This window comes from Artemia sp. Qi Xiang Cuo, chromosome 9, assembly GCF_049724085.1.
Source record: "Artemia sp. Qi Xiang Cuo chromosome 9, ASM4972408v1, whole genome shotgun sequence".
NCBI classification, from domain to species: Eukaryota; Metazoa; Arthropoda; class Branchiopoda; order Anostraca; family Artemiidae; genus Artemia; species Artemia sp. Qi Xiang Cuo.
Window position 1 is genome coordinate 3,498,006 of NC_142802.1, and position 26,212 is coordinate 3,524,217.

The 26,212-nt window shown below is 33.9% G+C and overlaps 2 protein-coding genes across 2 annotated transcripts in view; one reads left to right on the forward strand and one right to left on the reverse strand.

The window, feature by feature from the left end:
* The window catches only part of LOC148948239 (semaphorin-1A-like), a 418,473-nt gene that overhangs the window by 85,838 nt on the left and 306,423 nt on the right, over positions 1 to 26,212 (reverse strand). Inside the window, exon 6 of the mRNA XM_089094665.1 lies at positions 23,286 to 23,488. Within this exon, the coding sequence (XP_088950791.1) occupies positions 23,286 to 23,488 (203 nt within the window). The remainder of the gene's footprint in view (positions 1 to 23,285; positions 23,489 to 26,212) is intronic.
* Positions 11,662 to 16,704, forward strand: LOC148948240 (uncharacterized). Its single transcript, XM_089094007.1, has 2 exons — positions 11,662 to 11,832; positions 14,644 to 16,704. Exons 1-2 carry the CDS (start codon positions 11,662 to 11,664, stop codon positions 16,702 to 16,704), a joined length of 2,232 nt encoding a protein of 743 aa, XP_088950133.1.

Genomic DNA, 26,212 nt, shown 5'->3' on the forward strand with positions numbered 1-26,212 from the left:
GGCGAACATTTTTGGGGCACAAAATTAAAAAAGAAAAACTAACGATTATAATAACTTTGTATTTTTTTTTTCCATTAAAATAAAGTAGAGGGCGCAGTTAATAAAAGAAAATAATTGAGAAATTACTAATTAATTGATAAGATTAATTAATAATTAAAATAAACAAATTGAATAATTAATAATCATTAAACAATCTAAATAATAAAGTAAAAAAAAATAATAAAAAAATAAATTATTCATTAATTTATAAATTCCAAACTAATTTTGTTAAAAAATTAAAATTTTGTTAAATTTTTGCCTGAAAATTCTGTGGGAGACAGGGGGCCGCTAATCAAGATTTGCCCCGGCGCAAGAGAGACCAGAGCCGCCACTGCTCTTATGTGACATCGAATATTCACTGAACTTCTCGAGAGTCAGCAAACTCTTTCCCTGGAGCCATTAACTCTTGAGGAGTCTCCTCACTAACTTCATTATTATTTAAGCGCAACAGATATGCCCGTAGATTACAAATACATGATTTACTTCCCTCTCTGATGCTACTTCCAATAAGACCCCAGTAGTATGTCTCGTCTGGATTCTAGCGGACTATGTTCCTTCCGGTGTATTTCCACATGACCTTATACTTCTAGCAGACTATGTTCCTTCCGGTGTATTTCCATCACTTTACATTCCCTGGCACCTTTCCATGGCAGATTACTAGACGGATTATTGCTATTGTTGTCAATTGAATATGGAATTATACAAAACCTACCAGACAAGTTTCCGGGTCAACGTATACTCTGGTTTGATGGGTATAGATAAAATATTTTTGGAGAATGTATTTGACGATGAATAAAAGGGTTAAGGTGATTAGCAATTGCGAGCGAGGATTCCCCCATTGGCTTCGGCCAGTAGGCTACTCATATCAAGTTGAAAATTTGATAGAATGAGGTATTTGAGGTGGAATATTAATGTTTTGAATAATAGGAGTGTGATTGATTCTAATTAGTGATTGGATAATTTTTTAACATGAAATCTCCGAATAAAATATTTTTTGGGGGAGATGGGTTGATTGTGTACTGTATAATAAACAAGTGATGTTTGAACAGTGTTGTCAATTTAAAATAGGGTCTAACGTTTTAGTATACTAAAAAGTTGATACTAAGAGGGATGTAGATGGTAAGAAAAGAAGTTCAATAATGAAATTCAGAACAAACCTTAGAAATCATTGCAAAACAAGTAGTAGGGTGTATGTGAGCACGAACCATCAAGGATCATAAGCACCAACGACACTAACCAGCAGAAACATTAACTCCCCAAAGGTCCCTTACCCCCCCACTCGTTGGGCACCTCCTCCCTCCAACTTTTTGCCCCCCCCCTCCCCATTTTTTTTATTTTTTTTAACATGATATATTTTTTTCAAATTTTTTTTTTGCATGTCTTCGAATGAGATGAAAAAAACTTAAATTCAGTTGTGTTTTGTCATTGTTTACTTTTTAACAGTTACATTCTTTTAATTTTTCAAAGTTCATTTTGAATTTCTTTAGTTGAAATGGAAGAGTTTGAATATTTTAGTAGTGTCTTGTTATGCATTTCATTGTCAGAGTTACTTTCTCATGATTTTTCAAAGTTAATTTTGGATCTCTTTCGTTGAAATGCAAGAGTTGGAATATTTCAGTAGTGTTTTGTTGTGCTTTACATTGTCACAGTTACATTCTCTTGATTTTTCATAGTTCATTTTGAATTTCTTTTGTTGAAATGTAAGAGTTGGAATATTTCAGTAGTGTCTTGTTGTGGTTTACCTTGTCACAGTTACATTCCCATGATTTTTCAAATTTCATTGTGGATTTCTTTCATTGAAATGCAAGAGTCGGAATATTTCAGTAGTGTTTTGTTGTGGTTTAAAGTGTCACAGTTACATTCTCGTGATTTTAAACGTTCATTTTGAATTTCTTTCATTGAAATGCAAGAGTTGGAATATTTCAGTGTGTTTTGTCGTGGTTTACCTTGTCACAGTTACATTTTCATGATTTGTCAAAATTTATTTTGCATTTCATTCGTTGAAATGCAAGAGTTGTAATATTTCAGTAGTGTTTTGTTGTGCTTTACATTTTCACAGTTACATTCTCTTAATTTTTCAAAGTTCATTTGAATTTCTTTCATTTAAATGCAAGAGTTGGAACATTTCAGTAGTGTTTTGTTGTGCTTTACATTGTCACAGTTACATTCTCTTGATTTTTCAAAAGTTCATTTTGAATTTCTTTCGTTGAAATGCAAGAGTTGGAATATTTCAGTAGTGTTTTGTTGTAGTTTACCTTGTCACAGTTGCATTCTCTTAATTTTTCAAAGTTCATTTTGAATTTCTTTCATTCAAATGCAAGAGTTGGAATATTTCAGTAGTGTTTTTTCGTGGTTTACCTTGACAAATTTATATTTTCTTGATTTTTCAAAGTTCATTTTGGATTTCTTTCATTGAAATGCAAGAGTTGGAATATTTCAGTAGTGTTTTGTTGTGATCTACCATGTCACAGTTACATTGTCTTGATTTTTCAATGTTCATTTTAATTTCTTTCATTGAAATGCAAGAGTTGGATAATTTCAGTAGTGTATTGTTATAGTCTACCTTGTCACAGTTACATTCTCATGATTTTTCAAAGTTTATTTACGAATTTCTATCATTGAATCGCAAGAGTAAGAATAGTTCAATAGTGTTTTATTGAGGCTTACAGCGTCACAAATACATTCTCATTATATTTTAACGTTCATTTTGGATTTCTTTCATTGAAATGCAAGAGTTGGAATATTTCTGTAGTGTTTTGTTGTGGTTTACCTTGTCACAGCTACATTTTCTTGATTTGTCAAAATTTATTTTGAATTTCTTTCACATTCTCTTGATTTTTCAAAGTTCATTTGAATTTCTTTTATTGAAATGCAAGAGTTGGATAATTTCAGTAGTGTTTTGTTGTGGTTTACCTTGTCACAGTTACATTCTCTTGATTTTTCAAAGTTCATTTCGAATTTCTTTCATTGAAATGTAAGAGTTGGAATATTTCAGTAGTGTTTTGTTGCGGTTTACTGTGTCAGAGTTACATTCTCTGGATTTTTAAAAGTTAATTTTGAATTTCTTTCATTGAAATGCAAGAGTTGGAATATTTCAGTAGTGTTTTGTTGTGGTTTACCTTGTCAAAGTTACATTTTCTTGATTTTTCAAAATTTATTTTGAGTTTCTTTCACTGAAATGAAAGAGTTAGATTATTTTAGTAGTGATTTGTTCTGGTTTACCTTGTCACAGTTACATTCTCTTGATTTTTCAAAGTTCATTTGATTTTCTTTCATTGAAGTGCAAGCGTTGGAATATTTCAGTAGTGGTTTGTTGTGTTTTTTAGATTGTCACAGTTACATTCTCTTGATTTTTCAAAGTTCATTTTGAATTTCTTTCGTTGAAATGCAAGACTTGGATTATTTCAGTAGTGTCTTGTCATGGTTTACCTTGTCACAGTTACATTCACTTGATTTTCAAAGTTAATTTTGAATTCCTTTCATTGAAATACAAGAGTTGGAATATATTAATTGCTTTTTTTTAAGATTTACTTTGTCACAGTTAAATTCTCATGATTTTTCAAAGTTCATTTATCAATTTCTATCGTTGAAATGCAAGAGTTGTAATATTTCTGTAGTGTTTTGTCGTGGTTTACAGTGTCACAGTTACATTATCTTGATTTTTCAAAGTTCATTTTGAATTTCTTTCATTGAAATGCAAGAGTTGGATTATTTCAGTAGTGTTTTGTCATGGTTAACCATGTCACAGTTACACTCTCTGGATTTTTCAAAGTTCATTTTGGATTTATTTCGTTGAAATGCAAGAGTTGGAATATTTCAGTAGTGTTTTGTAATAGTTTACCTTGTCACAGTTATATTCTCTTAAGTTTTTAAAGTTCATTTTGGATTTCTTTCTATGAAATGCTAGAGTTGGAATAATTCAGTAGTATTTTTTCAAGGTTTACCTTGTCATACTTATATTCTCTTGATGTTTCAAAGTTCATTTTGGTTTTCTTTCGTTGAAATGCAAGATTTGGATTATTTCAGTAGTGTTTTGTCATGGTTTACCACGTCACAGTTACATTCTCTTAATTTTTCAAAGTTTATTGTGGATTTCTATCATTGAAATACAAGAGTTGGATTATTTCAGTAGTGTTTTGTTGTAGTTTACCTCGTCACAGTTACATTCTCTTGATTTTTTAAAGTTCTTTTTGAATTTCTTTCATTAAAATGCAAGAGTGGGATTATTTCAGTAGTGTTTTGTCGTGGTTTACCTTGTCACACTTATATTTTCTTGATATTTCAAATTTCTTTTTAATTTCTTTCATTGAAATGCAAGAGTTGGATTGTTTCAGTAGTGTTTTGTTGTGATTTACCTTGTCACGGTTACATTCTCTTAAATTTTCAAAGTTCATTTTGAATTTCTTTCATTGAAATGCGAGAGTTGGAATATTTCAGTAGTGTTTTGTCGTGGTTTACCTTCTCACAGTTACATTCTCTTCATTTTTCAAAGTTCATTTTGGATTTCTTTCGTTTAAATGCAAGAGTTGGAATGTTTCGGTAGTGTTTTGTTCTGGTTTACCTTGTCACAGTTACAATTTGTTGATTTTTCAAAGTTAATTTTGAATTTCTTTCATTGAAATGCAAGAGTTTTACCTTGTCACACTTACATTCTCTTAAGTTTTCAAAGTTCATTTTGAATTTCTTTCATTGAAATGCAAGAGTTGGAAATTTTAATAGTGTTTTGTCATGTTTTATCTTGTCAAAGTCACAGTATCTTTATTTTTCAAAGTTTATTTTGAATTTATATCGATGAAATGCAAGAGTTGGAATATATCAGTAGTGTTTTGTTGAAGTTTACATTGTCACAGTTACATTCTCTTAATTTTCCGAATTTAATTTTGAATTTCTTTCATTGAAATGCAATAGTTGGAATATTTCACTAGTGTTTTATCATGGTTTACCATGTCACAGTTACAGTCTCTTGATTTTTCAAAGTTCATTTTGAATTTCTTTCGATGAAATGCAAGAGTTGGAATATTTCAATAGTGATTTGTCATGGTTTAACTTGTCACAGTTACTTTTTTTTGATTTTTCAAAGTTCATTTTGAATTTCTTTAAACTATGAAACAAGTACAAGTGGTAGCACTATTGGAAATGTATGCATGCATTGTCATGACAGTAAGGAATTTAATTTCTTTGGAATAGCGAAAAAATTCAACTCTTATGTTGGTGGTTATGCGAGATTGAGATCTCCAGAGATGATTGCACTTAAAGAGAATGCCAACATAAAAATAATCGTTGATGATAGAGGACAACTCCTTGCTACTGTTGTAGGTAGCACATTACCTACTGATACATCCAATCGTCAGCTTTCGGTAATTAGCATTCAACGGAAGGTCAATAAAAGAAAGGCCTACTCTTCTTCTAATATCGTAAACCATATCTTGTCTACGTGCCGAAACTGTTACCTGTGTAAAAATAATGTGATAATAGACAGTGAAATTGCCATAAAAATAAAAAGGACATTGTCAGAAAATATCACTATGGAATATAAAGATGAATCGATGAAAAACAAAGCACCAGCAAAAGTTACTGCCATTGATCAAACAGTCAATGAACCAAATAATACCAAAGACGAAAAGCATATTGAGCCTGTTGATGAGACACCATTAAAAATTGTGAATGACTCTAAATGGAATAGTGATTATTCTACTGATTACGAACTAAGAGAAGACAATAGCTACAATATCAAGATAGAACATGGTGAACTGTTTTATGGAACAAATTAAAAAATTCCAAAGTTAATCATTGATATTAATAATGTATCATAATATATTTTTGTATTAATATTCTACATAGCAATATCTCGTTAGAAATGTTTTATACATTACCTTTTTATGTGTTCATTACTTTTAGGGTAAGCTAACACATCAAACTTGAAGAATGTCTATTAAAACATCGTAGATTCAATAAAAGAAATTTGCATGCATCTATTGTCAGACACATGGGATAACATTGACAAGATCTAGCTATCAGAATGAATAAATTCTTTATCAACATCCGTTGTTGGATATGTTATTATGTCATTATGAAAAAATTGTAAGTAAGTAGGTAAGTAATTAAGTAGGTAAGTAAGTAACAAACTTTATAGATTTCACCTTTTGGATACACAATACAAAAATTTAATTCAGGAAACGATGGGAAAAAGTTGAAAAAATTATTTATTAACATTCTTTATAGATTGAAGTCACTTGATAGACAGTCAATACAGCAATTTCACAAAATCTAAGTATCAAATTGATTAAATTCTATATCAACATCCATTTCTCGGATACATGCGGATGAAATTGACAAAATCTAAGTGTTAGAGTGAATAAATTTTATTTATCAACATCCTTTGTCAGATACATCGAATAAAATTGACAGAATCTAAGCGTCAGGGTTAATAATTTATTTTTTATCAACATATTTTATCAGTTACAGCAATTATAATTAACAAATATAAATAGCAAAGTTCATTAATGCTTTTTCGGTGTCCATTAACAGTTCAGTTTAGTAAAATGTGAACTGTCGAAATGGTTTAATATCATTTTTAATGTTACTACAGTCGAGGTTTTGGGTGTGCCTGTACTCGTGTAAATCAACCTATAAAAATGAAATAAAGCTATGTCGACTGTGCATATTTTATTCAACATATCTGACAAAGGATGCTGAAAAAGCATTTATTCACTCTGATATTTAGATTTTGCTATTTATAATTGTTGTAACTGATAAAAGATGTTGATAAAAAATAAATTATTCACTCTGACACTTAGATTCTGTCAATTTTATTCGATGTATCTGACAAAGGATGTTGATAAATAAAATTTATTCACTCTAACACTTAGATTTTAACTCTTAATTGAAAAATTAAGAGAATGTAACTGTGACAAGTTAAACCACGACAAAACACTGCTGAAATATTCCAACTCCTGCATTTCAATGATAGAAATTAAAAATGAACTTTGAAAAATTAAGAGAATTTAACTGTGACAAGGTAAACCGCAACAAAAAACTACTGAAATATTCCAACTCTTGCATTTCAACGAAAGAAATCCATAATGAACTTTGAAAAATCAAGAGAATGTATCTGTGAAAAGGTAAACCATGATAAAACACTACTGAAATATTACAACTCTTGCATTTCAATGAAAGAAATTCAAAATGAACTTTGAAAAATCAAGAAAATGTAACTGTGACAAGGTAAACCACGACAAATCACTAGTAAAATATTCCAACTCATGCATTTCATCGAAAAAAATCCATAATGAACTTTGAAAAATTAAGATACTGTAACTCTGACATGGTAAACCATAATAAAACACCGCTGAAATATTCCAACTATTATATTTTAATGATAGAAAATTCAAAATTAATTTTGATAAATCAACAGAATGTAACTGTTACATGGTAAACATCCACAAATCACTACTGAAATATTCCAACTCTTGCATTTCATCTAAAGAAATTCAAAATAAACTTTGAAAAATCAAGAGAATGTAACTGTGACATGGTAAACCATGATCAAACACTACTGAAATATTCCAACTCTTGCATTTCAATGAAAGAAATTCAAAATGAACTTTGAAAAATCAAGAAAATGTAACTGTGACATGGTAAAACTCTTGCATTTCAACGAAAGAAATTCAAAATGAACTTTGAAAAATCAAGAAAATGTAACTGTGACAAGGTAAACCAGAACCAAAACACTACTGAAATAATCCAACTCTTGCATTTCAGTAAAATAAATACAAAATAAATTTTGAAAGATCGAGAAGAATGTAACTGTGACAAGGTAAACCACGGCAAAACACTACTGACACTTTCCAACTCTTGCATTTCAAGGAAAGAAATTAAAACATAACTTTGGCAAATCAAGAGAATGTAACCGTGACAAGGTAAATCACAACAAAACACTACTGAAACAATCCAACTCTTGCATTTCAATTAAAGAAATTCAAATGAACTTTGAAAAATCAAGAAAATGTAAGTGTGACAAGGTAAACCACGACAAAACACTCCTGACATATTCCAACTCTTGCATTTCAATGAAAGAAATTCGAAAAGAACTTTGAAAAATAAAGAAAATGTAACTGTGACAAGGTAAACAACAACAAAACACTACTTAAATATTCCAACTCTTGAATTTAAAATAAAGAAATTCAAAATAAACTTTGAAAAATTAAGAGAATGTAAGTGTGACAAGGTAAACCACACCAAAACACTACTGAAATATTCCAACTCTTGCATTTCAACGAAAGAAAAACCAAAAATAACTTTGAAAAATCAAGAGAATGTAACTGTGAAAAGGTAAAGCACTTCAAAACAATACTGAAATATTCCAACTCTTGCATTTCAACGAAAGAAATCCAAAATGAACTTTGAAAAATCAAGAGAATGTAACTGTGACGTGGTAAACCATGACAAAAAACTACTGAAATAATCCAACTCTTGCATTTCAACAAAAGAAATTCAAAATGAACTTTGAAAAATTAAGAGAATGTAACTGTGACAAGGTAAACCATGACAAAACACTACTGAAATATTCCAACTCTTGCATTTCAACGAAAGAAAAAACAAAATGAACTATGAAAAATCATGAAAATGTACCTCTGACAATGTAAACCACAACAAAAAACTACTGAAATATTCAAACTCTTGAATTTTAATGAAATAAATCCAAAATGAACATTGAAAAATAAAGAGAGTGTAACTATGCCGATGTAAACAACGACAAAACTCTAGTGAAATATTACAATTTGAGTTTAAATGAATGAAATTCAAAATGAACTTTGAAAAATAAAGATAATGCACTTCTGACACTGTAAAACACAACAAAACACTACTGAAATATTCCAATTCTCGCATTTCAACTAAAGAAATTGATAAATGAACTTTGAAAAATTAAGAGAATGTAACTGTGACAAGGTAAACCACAACAAAACACAACTGAAATATTCAAACTCTTGCATTTCAATGAAATAAATTCAAAATGAACTTTGAAAAATAAAGTGAATGTAACTGTGACAATGTAAACCATGACAATACACTACTGAAATTATTCAAGTATAGTATTTTAATGAATGAAATTCAAATGAACTTTGAAAAATCGAGAGGATGCAACTGTGACACTCTAAAACACAACAAAACAGTACTGAAATATTCCAACTCTTGCACTTCAATGAAAGAAAATCAAATGAACTTTGAAAAATCAAAAGAATGTAACTGTGACAAGGTAAACCAGAACAAAACACTACTGAAATAATCTAACTCTTGCATTTCAGTGAAAGAAATTCAAAATAAATTTTGACAAATCAAGAAAATGTAACTGTGACAAGGTAAACCACAACAAAACACTACTGAAATATTCCAACTCTTGCATTTCAATGAAAGAAATCCAAAATGCTTTGAAAAATCAAGAGAATGTAACTGTGACAATGTAAACCAAAACAAAAAACTACTGAAATATTCCAACTATTGCATTTCAAGGAAAGAAATTCATAAATGAACTTTGAAAAATCATGAGAATGTAACTGTGACAAGGTAAACCATAACAATACACTACTGAAATTATCCAACTCTTGCATTTCAATAAAAGAAATTCAAATGAACTTTGAAAAATCAAGAGAATGTGAAAGAAATTCAAAATAAATTTTGACAAATTAAGAGAATGTAACTGTGACAAGGTAAACCACAATAAAAAACTACTGAAATATTCCAACTCTTGCATTTCAATGAAAGAAATCCAACATTAACTTTGAAATATCATGAGAATGTAACTGTGACACTGTAAACCACAACAAAACACTATTGAAATATTCTAACTCTTGCATTTCAATGAAAGAAATTCGTAAATGAACTTTGAAAAATCATGAGAATGTAACTGTGACAAGGTAGACCATAACAAAATACTACTGAAATAATCCAACTCTTTCATTTCAACGATGGAAATTCAAATGATCTTTGAAAAAACAAGAGAATGTAACTTTGACAAGGTAAATCACAACAAAATACTACTGAAATATTCCAACTCTTGCATTTCAATGAAGGAAATCCATAATGAACTTTGAAAAATCAAGAAAATGTAACTGTGATAAGGTAAACCACGACAAAACACTACTGAAATATTCCAACTCTTGCATTTCAATGAAAGAAATTCAAAATGAACTTTGAAAAATCAAGAGAATGTAACTGTGACAATGTAAAGCACAACAAAACACTACTGAAATGTTCCAACTCTTGCATTTCAATGAAAGAAATTCAAAATGAACTTTGAATTTCAGTGAAAGAAATCAACAACGAACTTTGAAAAATCTAGGGAATGTTACTGTGAAAGTGTAAAGCAAGACAAGACACTAGTGAAATAGTCCAGCTATTGCAATTCCACAAAATATATCAAAAATAAACTGTAAAAAATCTAGAGAATGTACTATTTCCTAGTTAAAGTACGTCAAAACGCTACTGATATATTCAAATTATCGCTTGTCGGCGACTTAAGTCCAATATGAGAAGTGAAAAATCCATAGATTGTAGCAGGGGCAAGCAGAGGCGCAGAAAGCCACAAAAGAACTGGTAAATATCTAGCATTTCAAGGAAATAAATCCAAATTTAACTGTTAAACGTCACTAGAATGTAACCATGGAAAAGTACACAATGACAAAAAACAAAGGAATTAAAGTTTGTTTCATCTTATTCGAAGACATGTAAAAAAAAAAGTTGAAAAAAATATATAATGTTAAAAAAAAATCAAAAAAAATGGGGAGGGGGGGGGCAAAAAGTTGGAGGGAGGAGGTGCCCAACGAGAGGGGGGGTAAGGGCCCTTTGGGGAGTTAATTTCTCTGCTGGTTAGTATTGTTGGTGCTTATGATACTTGATGGTTCGTACTCACATACACCCTACTACTTGATTTGCAATGATTTCTAAGGTTTGTTCTGAATTTCATTATTGAACTTCCTTTTTTGCCATCTAAATCCCTCTGAGTATCAACTTTTTAGTATACTAAAATGTTAGACCCTATTTTAAATTAACAATACTGTTCAAATATCACTTGTGTATTATAAAGTAAACAATGAGCACATCTCCCCCAAGAAATATTTTATTCGCAGATTTCATGATAAAAAATTATTCAATCACTCATTAGACTCAATCAAACTCCTATTATTCAAAACATTAATATTCCACTTCAAATACCTCATTCTATCAAATTTTTAACTTGATATGCGTAGCCTACTGGCCGGAACCAATGGGGGAATCCTTGCTCGCAGTGCTGTAACTTACTTGAAGTACTTTTACTTCAAGTACTACTTAAGTAAAATTTTCAAGTACTTGTACTTGTACTTAAGTACAAATTCCACAGAGTACTTATTACTTGTACTTCAGTAAAAAATTGCAGCTACTTATTACTTCAAGTTGCAAATAAAAGTCAAGTACTGTTTCAAATACATTACGAGGAACCGTTCAATTTTTTTTTTTTTTTTTTTTTTTGCAATTTTTTAATTTTCTGGTTTTGCTGCGTATGTGTTTAGTTTAGTACTTTCTGTGGTTTTCCGTTTCCGTCGAGCGCAATTAATAAGAAGAAGAAACAAGGTGTCACAAAAAAAAATGGCTGACGCAGGCAAACAACAATTACCGTTTATTCTTCAAGGCAAATATTTTGCTGTAAAAGGACAAATCGAAAAAGATGGCGCACTTAGTGCATGGTGCAAGAACTGTCCCAACAGGGTTCTCAAAGGACACCTGCATGCACCTTCAAATTTCCACAAACACTTGCGTGTAAGTCTCCTTGTCCTTTTTATGTCTGTTTGTACTCTTTTTCTCTCTTAAACTTTGACAGGTATCACCATACAGATAGCCCAGTAGTTTCCTTACAACACAACCTACACATCATACGCAATTTTAATCTGTTTGTTGTTTTGGTCTATTCGGATATCGTTCAGATTGGATTGAACAAACCTAGGCTAGAGTTGTGTAGCCTGGATCTCCTGTAGGCTAAGCTTACTGTTAATCCAGCATTATGAAATTAATGCACAATTTACCCCACACCTAGCTTGATTAACTTCACCTCAGGAGAAGAATGTTCAACGAACCAGAATGGGCCGAAATTAGTTGTGGTAGGCTAGGTGTCATTCAAAAGGGTCTCGGAACCAGCAACCAGCAGCTTTACATTTACGAACACTAATGGATTGCTATGAGCCTTGGCTTCTCTGTGTTAATCTTGAGGCTAAGTTGTGTATTGAGATTGTTGTGTATGAGGCTGATTGGGATTGGAATAATGGTTATAGAATGTAGAATGCATATATAATTTTTGTTTTTGTGTGTGTTTTCCATTTGCAGAACTGCAGAACTTGCAGAACTTGCAGAACTTGCTAATTTGCAGAACTCAAAGGAAGTATCAAATTTTCTTGAACAAGTAGGCTAGCCTAGGCTCTTTGATTAGGCTGAATATTTTAGCCATATGGATTGCTGAATGTTTTGAATGCATTGATAGTTAATAGTAGAGTCTAATGACAAATACACAATTTAGTTTAAGCATAGCCTAGGCTAATTCTAGAAAATACTGCCCAATCTTAAACACATGATCCTATAGGCCTTGTAGGATACAAAACCACTCAAACATAAATAGATTCAATCCCAGACATGTGCTGTAAAGAAAAAATAGGCTACTAGGGTTTGCTAACTTTTCTTTAAGCTTAATTTTCAGTATAAAAAAGTTTCTGAGATCAAATTGAGCTAATCCCAACAAGGTAATCTAAATCTATACATATGCAAGACTAAGAGCTTGCTTGGAAATATAGGCTCTATTTGAATCAAATTATGCTCGGTTGATTGTCCAAAGTTAGTGATTATCCAAACACAAGGGGTGCTTGGATAATATACCAAGTTCTTCATCAGCAGCTGATGTGTATTACCAAATAAAGCTAGTTTAAAGAAAAATCAAACTGTTTTGTTAAGCCTAAAGGTGTATCTGGCTTTGTGGGGGAATAGACAAGGAAATAGAAAATCTAATGGTATATTTCCTTTTTTTCTTTATCTGATTTCTCCCCTTTAATAAATATTAGAGCTAAAAATATGTTTTGCTATTACTAGGCCTAGACTAGTCTATCCTTACAAAGCCTATCTTTAGTCTACTAAAAATTTCATTTTCCTGACCTAGCCCCATTTTCCATTTCCTGACTTGAAGTAAAATCAAGTAATTGGAAGCATTGCATCAAGCCACAATGTCCATTGGGCTTGTATAGCCTAAGCTTAATAGGCTTGCCTGCTTGTGATCTACTGATCCATCCATAATTAATACACCAGCATTCAAACATTCAATTAGATTTTCATCCACAAATATATTGTCAATTAGTGTTGCAGATTTCCCAGTAACTCATGTAAGGATAGTTATCAGTGGATATAGAAAAGAAGAAATTACTAAATTGAGAAAATCTGGACAATCTGAACTTTTAAGGAAGTCAGTATTGAAATCTCCCATTTGCACTTTATATTTAGGTTCACTATTCAAATTTTCCATTAAATTCTCCATCTCCCTAATAAAAATTTCATTTTATGATATTTTATATACTAAACCAATGGTGATTTTTAGGTGATTTATATACTAAACCAACAACTATATTTTTTTTTATCACAATTACATATTGTTGTATAGTCTAACCTTTATTTTCTGGGTTCTAGGCATTTTGTTGAGATTGAGAAGCTAGTATAGCAGGAATGTTAATTTTTCCCATTAAATTTAATGTATTAATAGGGAAATCCTTAGACCTAGGCTATTTGTTACATAGGCCAGATATCCCAGGCTACATACCTTATTGTATTTTCAGTTAACCTGCTTCCAGTTTAACTGCAGCTCAACTAATGCCTGGATATGTCCATAAGCTATTTACAAGTTTGATGATAGGCTAGTTGTTATATTACTATGTTTCTATATTGCTAACAACTCAGTTTATTTCTGGACAAATTTTCGGTTGATGTTGATGTTTCAACGATGCTGCAGAAACATGAGGGTTCATTGCTTTTTTGCAGAGGATGGTCCAAGTTTAAGCTGCAAAAAGGTTTTCTATGGTGATCATTGTAATCGTTGAATCTGCAGTAATGTGAAGGTTTGTTGTTATTGTGAAGGATCCACCAAACCCAGTCAGGAACTCGTATTTTGAGACTATTGCCGGATACAAGGAAGTTCACCTAATGAGAGGATATGTCTCTAGTTAGTAAATGTCTGAAATGAGATTATTCCCAAGTAAAGGAACCTTCCACTCAGGAGGAGAATGTGAAGATCTCCTCCTGAGAGGTATATGGCTGTACCTGGGACCTGGTACTCATTTCAGTTTGGGCATTCACTGACAAGCAGGTGACAAGGGACATATCCTCACATTAGGTGAACTTCCCTCTATCAGGTGATGGTCTCAAAGTAGTTGAGTTCCTGACTTACAAAACCAAACCATCAAACCTTCAGAAAGTGATGGTTCATTCATATTTGTTATACTTGTTATACTGCAGTTTCAATGTTCAGTGGATCCTGTGGAAAAGCAATGAGCCTTTGGATTTGATTCATATAGCAAAACTAAACATTATGTCTGCTTTCAGACGGCTCATCCTTCAACCTATGTTGAATTCTCCAAAGTGAACACTGGGAAAAAAAGGAGGCGAGATGGAGATGAGCAGACCATTGATTCTGCTGATGACGCAACCGATGAAAGCATACCCGAGCCTAAGCAAGAGGATACACCTTTTTCTTTCTTTGAAAAAAAGAAATGTACGAAAAAAAGGGCTGATGAGTTGATTATGAATTACATAGTGTCTGACATGCGCCCACTCTCTACAATGGAAAGTCATGCATTTAAGCAAATGATTCTGGGGATAAACCCAAGTATCGGACCAATAATGTCAAGGAAAACTCTGGCCGGTAAAATTGATGAGTCTCTGTTAGTTGTAAAGAAAGAAATGATTCAGCTCTTTGAAAAAGTAGACTATGTCACTATGACGTGTGATATCTGGTCTTCTAATAATAAGAGCTTTATTGGAGTAACAGCTCATGTGTTAGATAGTCAAAACAAATTTGTGCCTATGGTGCTTGCAGTTAGAAGGTTTGCTGGAGCGCATACCTTCGACAGAATTTCAGACTTGCTGTTTGCAATATTTCGTGAATATGGTCTTGACAAGAATCTGAGCAAAATTCGGGCAATTGTAACAGACAATGCTTCAAACTTCGTCAAAGCTTTTAAGGAGTTAGGAAAATCAAAGGAGCAAGAATCCAGCTCTGAGTTTGCAACCAGTGAGAGTGACACACCTGATGAAGAAAGCATGGATTCCGAATCCGAAGAATTAGATGTTGTTGACGTTGGTAAGATCTTTGACAGGGTGAATGTGACTGATGTCGGGGAACCAGAATTGGGTTCTAGTGTCAATCCCAGAAGTGGTGCACAAGACCAAGATGAACTAGAAGCAGGGGTTAGAGGGACCTCTGATAGTTATTCTGATCTTCCCGACCGTATTGTTAACACAAATGATGACGATAGCGATATTTCTGAGCCCGAAGGGAATGATGGCAGATCGGACTCATTAGGTAATATAGGTATGTACTTACCTCCACACTTTCGCTGCTCTAGTCATACCCTGAACCTTTTGGCCACCACAGATGCCAAGTATGCTTCAAATACGGACGTGAGTTACAAAAGAAATCTGCAGAGTGTCAAGAGCAAGTGTCAGGGCTTATGGAATTCCCTAAGCCACAGCTCAAAAAACAATGACCTATTGAAAGAGGTCTTCGAAAAAAAGCTGATAAGACCCAACGCAACAAGATGGAATTCTGAATACGATGCACTGAAAAGAATTCTTGAGTGTCACATGGCTGGAAAGCTCTCAGCAGTGTGTGATGTCTTGAAAAAACCAAGATTCAAAACAAGTGAGCTTGAATTTCTTGCTGAGTACGTCTCAGTCCTTGAGCCCATAGCAATCGCCCTAGATATGCTTCAGGGTGAGGAGAAAGCCTATTTCGGGACTGTTCTCCCAACTATCAAGTGCTTGGAAAGGAAGTTGGTGAAGTTGCACCAAAGTGTCAAACTCACAAGGGTCTTAACCCAGACGCTGCTCGAAGGACTTGGAAAAAGATTTCCGTTTATCAGTGGATCTCCAAAGGTTCATTCGGACTACCATCTTGCTACGTGGTCATTGCCGTTTTTCAAGGACAAGTTTGGGAAAGAAGAACACAAGGAACTGGTGCTGGGTTTGATGACAGAGGAGGCCATAACAATGAAGCAGAAAATGGGTGCCACTAGTGAAAAAAGCAGTGGCATAGTTCTTGAGAGATCTCCTGAGGCTTTTTTTGACTTTTCGGACGACGAATCAGGAACAAGCACTCAGCAACCAACTGTGGCAAATACGGTCAAGATCGAGATTCTGAGATATCTCAGTGATTCCCGAAAGACTCTCTCGATCTTACAAGAGTACCCGGCAGTGAATTCAGTGTTTCGGAAGTATAATTGTATGCTTCCTACATCGGCCCCAGTTGAGCGTCTCTTTTCGAAAGGTGGCATTATAATGAGTCCAAGGCGTAATTCCTTGGCGGACGGAAGGTTTGAGAGCCTCGTTTTGTTGAAAGCAAATGAGAAATTCAAGGTTTTTCAGCAAAATATGGACGTAGTTTGAGAGTTCGTTTTACTGTTTTGATGGTTTCCTTTTCAACCTATTTTAATGTCACCTTTTGAAAAGCAGATGTCAGAATCAGCTCCTTTTGCGAAACAGTCTTTGAAGAATGGCACTGAGCGACTGAACCTGACTATATATACCGTATGTGGTAATACGATTTTCTGTCTGAGTGAATCGCTGGAAGATCCGTTGATAACGGGATATTTATTTACGTTTATTTCCAGCTTTTTTTTTTTTTACCTTAATGTTGTTGATAATGCTGGAAAAGTAGATTTGGAAAAAACACACCTTTTCAATTTGATTCTGTTTTTTTACTCGTTCTTTAATATAATAAATGAAACCATTAATTTAACCTGAGTGTCAGTGGCGTAAGTGTGTGATTGTTGTGCTGGAAAGAGCCTCCCATGGAAGAATTCCCTTTTTTTTTTAGCTAAATAGTAATTTTAAAATCATATAATTTGATTAATTTAAGTAGTACTTGAAGTACTACTTAAGTACTATTTCAGACTACTTATTACTTGAACTACTTAAGTACAATTTTGGTGGATTACTTGATACTTGATACTTAAGTAAAAAAATTGATAGTACTTGGTACTTGTTACTTAAGTAAAAATTTGGAGTACTTGTTACAGCACTGCTCGCTCGTAATTGCTAATCACCTTAACCCTTTTATTCATCGTCAAATACATGCTCCAAAAATATTTTATCTATACCCATCAAACCAGAGTATACGTTGACCCGGAAACTTGTCTGGTAGGTTTTGTATAATTCCATATGCAATTGACATCAATAGCATTAATTAGTCTGGTAATCTGCCATGGAAAGGTGCCAGGGAATGTAAAGTGATGGAAATACACCGGAAGGAACATAGTCTGCTAGAAGTATAAGGTCATGTGGAAATACACCGGAAGGAACATAGTCCGCTAGAATCCAGACGAGACATACTACTGACCCCTGCCAGAGCCAGGGTGATGTGACGGGAGGGGAAGATGAAGCTGCTGTTCCAGCGTACTCGCTATTGTGGGAGCCATGGATACTGGATAGTCATCTGTCATTGTTGTTATATTAATAATTTATTGTTAATTGTGCCTTATTTCAAATTGCATCTTAGAAAAAAAAGCAGCGCGAATTACGAGGAAATTCTGAAATTAAGCAGCAAACTACCTCACAGTTATGTTTTTGCAAAGCTCCTCTCACTCATTTCAGGGATAGTTTTGACGGAGGGATAGTTATATTTAATTTAGACAAATTTATACTTTAACCTCCCCCTTCCTCCCTATTATGGTCTTTTCAATATAATCCTTCATTCGAATATTACCATCATCCAAGAATTAACACGTGGAACTACTCCTTGTGGAAGCTATCCCCAGGGTGTAATATTTGGACTCCCTCAGGAAAAATTCCTGTAGCGAGGCCAGCAGCATATCATTTTCATCGTTCACACCACGATTGCAAAAAATAAATAAAAAAAACTAAAAAAAGAAACCAAATAAAACACAAACTATCAATTAAGATTTTAGTTGAAGTTGGACCGATAACTCTGAAGGATGTTCTTATCCCGTCAAAAGAGTTCCGCGTTTATAAACTGGTAAAAATGCACTATTGGTAGTCTATTTTTAGATTTTTAAAGTCTTTTGTATTCCATGAAATATGTTAAAAAACTTTAGAGAATTTGACTTTCAATAAGATATCAGACAGTTTGTGGTAACGAACTGTAAGTAAGGAGCGACTCGGCTCATTAGCATCAGAAACTCTATAAAACAGAATTTTGATAACAGTATACAACAAAAGAATTGAATTTTTATACTGATTCCAAATATACAGTTCATTGGGGTTAATGTTACCCACCAATGTCACAGGTCTGAGTTAATTTGCCCAATTTCCAAAAAAGGAGAAACACCCACAAAATTCAAGCGATCTTAACGAAAATGACACCCTCAGATTCAGTATATAAGAGAACCCTACTGTAGATGCTTCTAGCTCCTATATACTAAAACTTGGAATTTCACTTCTTTTTTTGCCTGAAGAAATATCACGGATGCATGTTTATTTGTTGTTGTTTTCCAAGGGTGATCGTATCGAACCAGATCATAGAAGATAGGGGAAGGGCTTTTTTGATTGGAAATCAAAAGTTTGAGTGCCAGTTTAAAATGACCAAAAACTTCGGAGGGCAACTAGGCCCCCCCCAGACTCCTTTTTTCCTAAAAGCATCCAATCAAAATTTCGATTAGCCATTCTGTTCAGCATAGTTGAAAAGTCCTATAACTATACTTTTGGGTATCACATGATCCCACTGGTCCCTAAGAAAAGGGATGCAAGTTAAACAATTTGCCCATAGTTCCCATAAAGTATTTGCTGTTAGAAAATATATGGAATTTTTTTTTTTTTGGGGGGGGGGGTTCTGGCGGAGGGGGATGTGCCATGGCAAGATACTTTCCAGGATAAATTTCAAACGAAGTAGGAGGGGGGATGAAAGGGATTTCCTGGAAGGATTTGAAAAACGGTCAGAAATTAAATTATAAAAAAACAAGCTTTTTCAACTGAAAGTAAGGGGGAATAATAAAATCAAAACAAACACAAATTATTCCGTATGTGAGGGAGGCTGCCCCTTCATCAACCCACACTTGCGCTAAAGTTTGAATTTTTGTCACAATTCTTTATGAAAGATTGCTCAAACACAAGGGCCGTTGAATTTGATCGAGAAGTATTTTAAAGAGCTTTAACACTTTTGCGTAAAGAGCGAAGGTGGAGGAAAGGGCAACCCCCCTCATGTAAGGAATAATTTCTGTTCATTTTAAATGTTGCTTCTTATTTTCAGTTGAAAAAAAACAATATAAATTAAAGGCTGTTTTTTTTTTTCAAGCTAGCAAAACCGTGTTTATTTAATACGGTATACGAGTTTATTTTATGAATTTGAAAAGGAATGTTTTTAAAGCTGAATTTGAAGAAAATTAAAGGTTTGTCTAACAAATACTTTCCTTTGATGGCCTTTATTTTGGAAATTTATAATGTTTGCCAAGATATAGCTTTCTTTTCTGCAAAAAAAAAGAAAATAAAAAAAGAAGCCTTACAGTTTAACATTTTGGCTTTTAGAACGCTTGAAGAAAAATGCTAGGTCCGTCCAGCTCTCCAGACTTGCACATAAAACAGGGTTTACCCAGCTACATTTTTGCGGAAAACAACCATTTTCACGTTTTCATTCACAACTAGCAAACAAAGGGATATTGGTTTCTGACTCAATTCTAGTTTTGCTAGTTGCGACTCAGCAGACAGAAACCAATTTGATATGAACTCTTCTACGTTTACAACGCATCTGCTCTGCGTGAATGGGCACCCATATGGGAGGGGGGACAGAGGTGGCTCCAGCCCCCCGGCTGAATAACGTTGCCAAATACTTTTATATTTTTGTTTTAAGATGTTTATTATACAGCATTGGAAGTGCCGATTAGACCAGGTAAGCCCCCCTCTAAAATTCAGCTTATGGGAACCCATGTCTGTGTGAGGAGTGTTGTGTCAGATAAAAACCGCAATTGTGTGAACCCAGGATAACAGTGCAGACGAAATCCTTAAAATAGTATTCACGGCCAAATCTCGTTTTTCATTTAAGTGAATTATTTACTAAAGACACACAAAGGATTTATCAGCACCATTTTTGAACAAAGAACAGTACTTAAAACGCCCTTGTTAGTTCTATCGATCCGGATGGTAGGGAAAACGGAAGGAAAAAGCAATTTCCTTGTAAAAATGAACAAGTTTCATTAAGGAAGGCTGAAAAAAAAGTCTGCAACACAAACAAGATATTATTCTACAATTAAGGGCAAACTCTTTAGCCCAGTCTAAACTATTGAGCCCAGTAAGTCCAGTGTTGAATAAGCTAACATCTTCTTTTGGATTTATTACGGTGCATAAAAACAAAAGAGAAAAACTAGTTGCTTACAGCTTTTCGAACAATAAGCAGTACTTAAGTCACCCTGATAGTGGCACCGATGTTGATGGCAGGCAAAATAGAAGGAAACCTATACGAGGATATAACGAGGTCTATCTCCTACTACGATATATATAAAATAAGGAGGGTGTAACCAAATGACTTGGTAAGGTAGGTAAAATAGAACGAAAGGATGTCTTTATTTCGAAGCTGTATATTTTTTAAAAGAAGGGAATTACAATAGATGGGACAAAAGGTTAAATAAAAATTAAATTGATATTTTAATTTGATTTTATATAAGCCAAGAATTTTCATTTCGAAATGTTGATGATAATAATAAAATTAGCAACATATATTAAGCTTTTTTCGGACGCCCATTTGTACGTATTTAGTTGGTGTCAAAGAAAAAAAAAATCTATACAAGGATATGGCGATGTCTATCTCCTAAGGTATACACAATAAAGAGGGTGTAGCCAAAAGACTTAGGGAGAAAAAAAAAATTAATAGCAGAGTAGGGAAATTAGTTATAGAAAGCGTTGACTGCTAGTTGAGAAAGCGTTGGTTACTAGCAGTACAAAAGGAACTTCGACCTGTGCCAACGTGTAATTTTTAGCCATTTATAAAAAAATATTAGAAGTTATGTATTATGCAGAAATCCTTCCCGTGAAATGTTAGAGAGGAACATAACTTAAGGAAATATTCTCGCCTCAAAGGATACTTGGTGAAAGGAGTTCACTTCATTTTCTTATTAACATTGATCTTAATGGGTTACCAACGTTTTAACAGAAAATTAAAACAATGGTTTGTGGAAATAAAAGGAGGAACTCTCTGGTAGTATTAATTAGTTATTAGATAATTAGCTAGTTATTTATTTATTTAGAGAGTTGATTTAATTAGTTAGTTAATTATCTATTAGTATTACTAAACAATTAGTTTCAACCTACTTTTCTTGTTCATATTAGGAGCAGCCTACTTGATTCTACTATTTTGTTTTCTTGCTATGAAACAGCATAGCTCAGTCATCACGTACACATCTCTAATGCAAATTTTTGGGCAAAATTTAGGCAAAAATTTGGGCAACATTTTGGGCAAAATTTGATGTAGGTTTCTTCCAAAATGTAGTTTTTTAATCTACGACACGTGGTGCAAAGCAAAAATCCACGAGATTTAGCTATATATATGTCTAGAAGGAATAATCAGTATTTTTGGTTAAATCCAAGAAATTTTGTTTTGTAGTCATCAGCATCAACATGTATCAACAAATAACCTGAAGAAGTCAAACTTCTAAATCTTTTAACAAGACCTTATTGGGAAATACAAGCTTTATTAACTGCAGCCTTTTTCTACTTAAAAGTCGTTTTTTTTGCAATAATTCCCCTACCCTTCCAACTTAAAACAGTGAGCCATTAATATAGTACACTTCTTTCTGGGATTTTTTGAAAACAATAATTTATACACCTTGAGACACGCTTAATCCTTTTACATGATTGTTGTGTAGATTACTGGAATAACGTAAATATTTTTCTATAGTTTCGTGCATGTTCCGTATAATTTGCCAATTTTGTGTGTTATTTTTCAAGATGTCCATCCGTTTGAAACAAGTTCCTGCAAATGATAATCAATAGCAATGTGCAGGAAACACAGTAAAGAAGAATAATATTACTACAGCTAATAGCTCGCTGCAGCATCAAGCCAACTGAGGTCAATACAGCTGCACACGCTCCTCCACCGCCCCATACTATTGTGGACTTCACTTTTTACTCCCTGCCTTGAACTTGCTACTTCTTAAAAAATAAAAATTATGAAAACCTACCTCATTTGAGGATATTCTTCTTTTACTTGGTCTCTACTGGATAGGCAAAAGACGCAATTTATAGTAACTTTACATCTGTAAATCATGACCTAGTCATATTAGACTTTCTTTCATAGTAGTCCTAGGCTGTGATATTAAGCTTTCATTGTAAGCTTAAAGCATATAGCTTTCATCGACTTTTGTTCTGCCTTTGATACTGTAGACAGACGATCCCTGTGACTAATCCTAGGTGCTGTGGGCCTACCTACACAGATTTAAAGCTTCACTCTTCACTGCCTTCCAAGAAAATTCCAAACTCCCTTAAATCCTTCATTGTGAACTCTTCCCGCCTCAAATGTGGATGACCCACATTTGGATGGCCTTTTTCTCCATGTGGATGGCCAGAAACCACAATCCTAGGCAATCTGCCATTCTTCGTCCGTAACACGTGGCCAAGTCATGTTAACCTTCCTTTTATCATAGCCCTAGAAAGTATGACTATGCTTGATATTTGATTGATATATGGCCAGCAACATTAAACTTTGTTTCATTGGAGTCGTAGAAAGTGGAATCAAACCACTTTTTTGTAGAGCTTATTGTTTGATATACGGTCAGTCAATCTGTAAAAGAAACATCCCTGCTAATCCGGGCTGCAGCGGTACCTTGCAACCTATTAAGAGACGATCACATCCAATGTTAAGAAATATAATAACCCATAACTCCTAAAAATCAGATCAAAACAAAAAGTATACCATTATTACCTACATAGATTAGAGAGATGGGCATTTAGTACAATCACACACCAAAAAATGTAAGACTGAAATCCTTTAGAAAGCATAGATGTACCTTTCATTACATAATTACCTTTTGTGAAGGAACTGAGAGCCAGTTTGCATTAAGTCCAGCTTGTTCTTTGAATGCTCCATCAAAAACTGCTTCAATGTCCTCCATTCGAAAAGCACAAACAGCTGATCCAATAATACTATTTGATGGAGTTGTAAAAGTTGCATAGATTATCTCGTGACGTTTTCCTCCATACTTTCCTTCGAAGGGGCCAGACATTGATTCTGAAAATAATCAGAAAATAGAAAGCTTTAATGGAAAGTTCTTTCGACACAAAGTGTTACCGTTGGGACATACAAATTGTGAAACTCTTGGAAAAAGGAAGATGTTAAGTTTCTATTTTAATGCTTACGCAATGGAAAAAGAGAAAAGTTCTCCATTCAAGAAACCTAGGAATTTAATTCGGTCAGTACTTTTTTACAGTAGCCAACATAACAAATTTTTGCATAAAAAAAAATCTCTGGACATGAAATTTAGGAATGTACTTTGATCGTACTTTCTCCTGCATAAAGTCATTAATCTCTTTCTTTTTCAATCGATATTTAAAACTCAATTAGAAATCACAATTTCATATGTTTGAGATAAAAACCAACTCTAACGAGTTCGTAAAATTATGCATTTTAGGGCTTTGAACGGCGTCAGAAGTAAAAGAAATGACAGAAATGCAGTACCAGAAGAAGTAAAATAAAAATAATATTGAGACAATTGTAATCTCTAATTTTATATTCGTAATTTTTAAGGCATTTTCTTTTTTAACAAAAGAAAAAGGGAAATTAATATGATTGCTAGAACGCAGCTTCTTTTGATTTTTCTATCACTTTTAGAAAAGTGATTTTAAGAAATCACTGTAAAAAAAAAAAGAATCACTTTAATGAGTAAAAAGGAATATGTTCCGCGTATGTGGAACTCCTTGTGTGGAACTCCTGTGTTCCACGTATGCTACTCCTTAATTAAATAGCATGGTTGATATACATTTTTTTTCTCCATTTTCATCTGTTTTTGCGACATGCTTCTGCCTTTTGCTAATCCTTTTTTTTTGTTCGAAAGAAAGGTTAAGATGGGTATGCCACGACGAAAAGTAGGACATCCCAGAATGAGATGGGAAGATGTCATAAGGGAGGATTTAAAGACAATCGGGACTTAAGACAGGGTGTAAAGAATGAAGCTTTGAATAGATTTAGGCGGAAAACGAGCTCGCGCAGCTGTGTTGGATGGAGGCGGCTTGGTGCTGCAGTGAGCTGTGTTGCCAGGTTGGGCTATTTCCCGCCAATTGGGCTATCATATTTTTATCTTCGCGGGGCAAGTCACTAAAAACCCGAGAGGTGGGTTTTTGGGCTATAATGTTTCAAATTTTGGTACCTTTGGGCTAGAAATTGAATTTGCTTGACCCCCCCCCCCAAAAAAAAAATGATTCAGTGACCTTGAAAACAATTTCTCGGACTACAAAGCTATAACTCCACTGTGACGTCACTGCCTGCTAGATTGGATTGAGTTTTCATTTGGATTGAATTATTTCATTTGGATAATTAGAAGGTGTTTATTGGAAAGTGGGGGGACTTAAAAAAGCCCCCCTTGCGGGTAAATCATTATTTTGTGACTTTACATTGAGATTCAATTACGCTTAGAACTACGATGGCTGAAAGTGAAAAAATTATTTTGAATCCGTTACTGAATTGTGTTACGAGAGCACTTACAGATGGGATAAAATTGGAGTGTATCATAAAAGCGTGTGTTGCTTTCTAGACACATGAAGATGTTATAAAGCCAAAGTAAATCCTTCATACCGAGTTGAATATTACGATTAGTCCTGTTATCTATTCTAAAGATGCAGGCAATATCATTGAAATATGCAAAATTCTAGTTACAGCTGCGAAAAATAATGTGAGCATGCCAAAATTTGTCATCTTTAACCCCTGCTCGGTTCCGGTCATCGGAGATGCGGTGAATGCAACAGTTACTGCCAAAGTAAATGAATTTTCTCGGAAGCTTGATAATTTTTTGGCTATCCAGTCCGCTCCAGCCACCAGTATTTTCACAAGCAGTCGTAGTACACATGAAACGTCCAAGCCCAGAAACTCTACCTATTCTGTTGTCTTGAAAAATCCCCCCTAGGAGCTCAATGACCCTAATGACCGGACAGCTTCCATAGATAGTTTCTGTGAAAATACAAATGACATTAGTGAACTTTGCAAATCTGCAAACGAATGGAAGCTAGTGGTCAGGTCGAAAGCTGCAGCAGCGAAAATCGTTGAGAAAGCGAAATCTTCCAAACCCGATCTCAAAATTACTGTTCGAGAACCCCTGCACATAGCTGTGCTTCGAAATGTCCCTGAGGATATAAACTGTGAAGGACTAAAAAATCTAATCCCGAATATTGCGAAGACTGAACAGTGCCGAAAATCCCGTTCTTTCAAAGTGTATTTTGACACTTCCAGTGAGCTCCAACAATTTCTGAGTGTTTCGGTGATTATCGGCTACGAGCGTCTGCCTGCTGATCCGTTGAAGTTCTTGCCAAGACGATGATATAACTGTCACAAAATCGGTCATCTCGCTTCCCAGTGTACAGCTGAACCTTTATGCTCTAGATGTGCCTCAAGTGAACATCGTTCTACGCGAGATGAACCATGCTCACAGCCGACATTCTGCGTTGAATGCAAAATCGGCAGTCACACGTGTTACAATGTAAAATGTCCCTCAAAGAGTAATCCACAAAAAAAATGACATCTGAAGCTTCTGCAGTTAAATGTTTATCGTGGAACATTAATGGCTCGTTCGCGAATAAAATTCCGATCTTAGATGTTGTTTTTGAGCAAAATGAAGTTGTCTGTTTACAAGAACATTTCGTCACAAGCCGCAGTAAAAGTATTCTTAGTTTTAATAGTTCAGTATCGGTTTATTCAGTTTCAGCGAAGCAGCTAAGTGGAAAAGGGTGACCCTCCGGTGGTATT

Coding starts and splice junctions, on each gene's coding strand:
- LOC148948240 (XM_089094007.1), top strand. CDS start 11,662: ATGGCTGACGCAGGCAAACAACAATTACCGTTTATTCTTCAAGGCAAA. Junction 11,833..14,643: donor ATTTCCACAAACACTTGCGT/GTAAGTCTCCTT, acceptor GTCTGCTTTCAG/ACGGCTCATCCTTCAACCTA.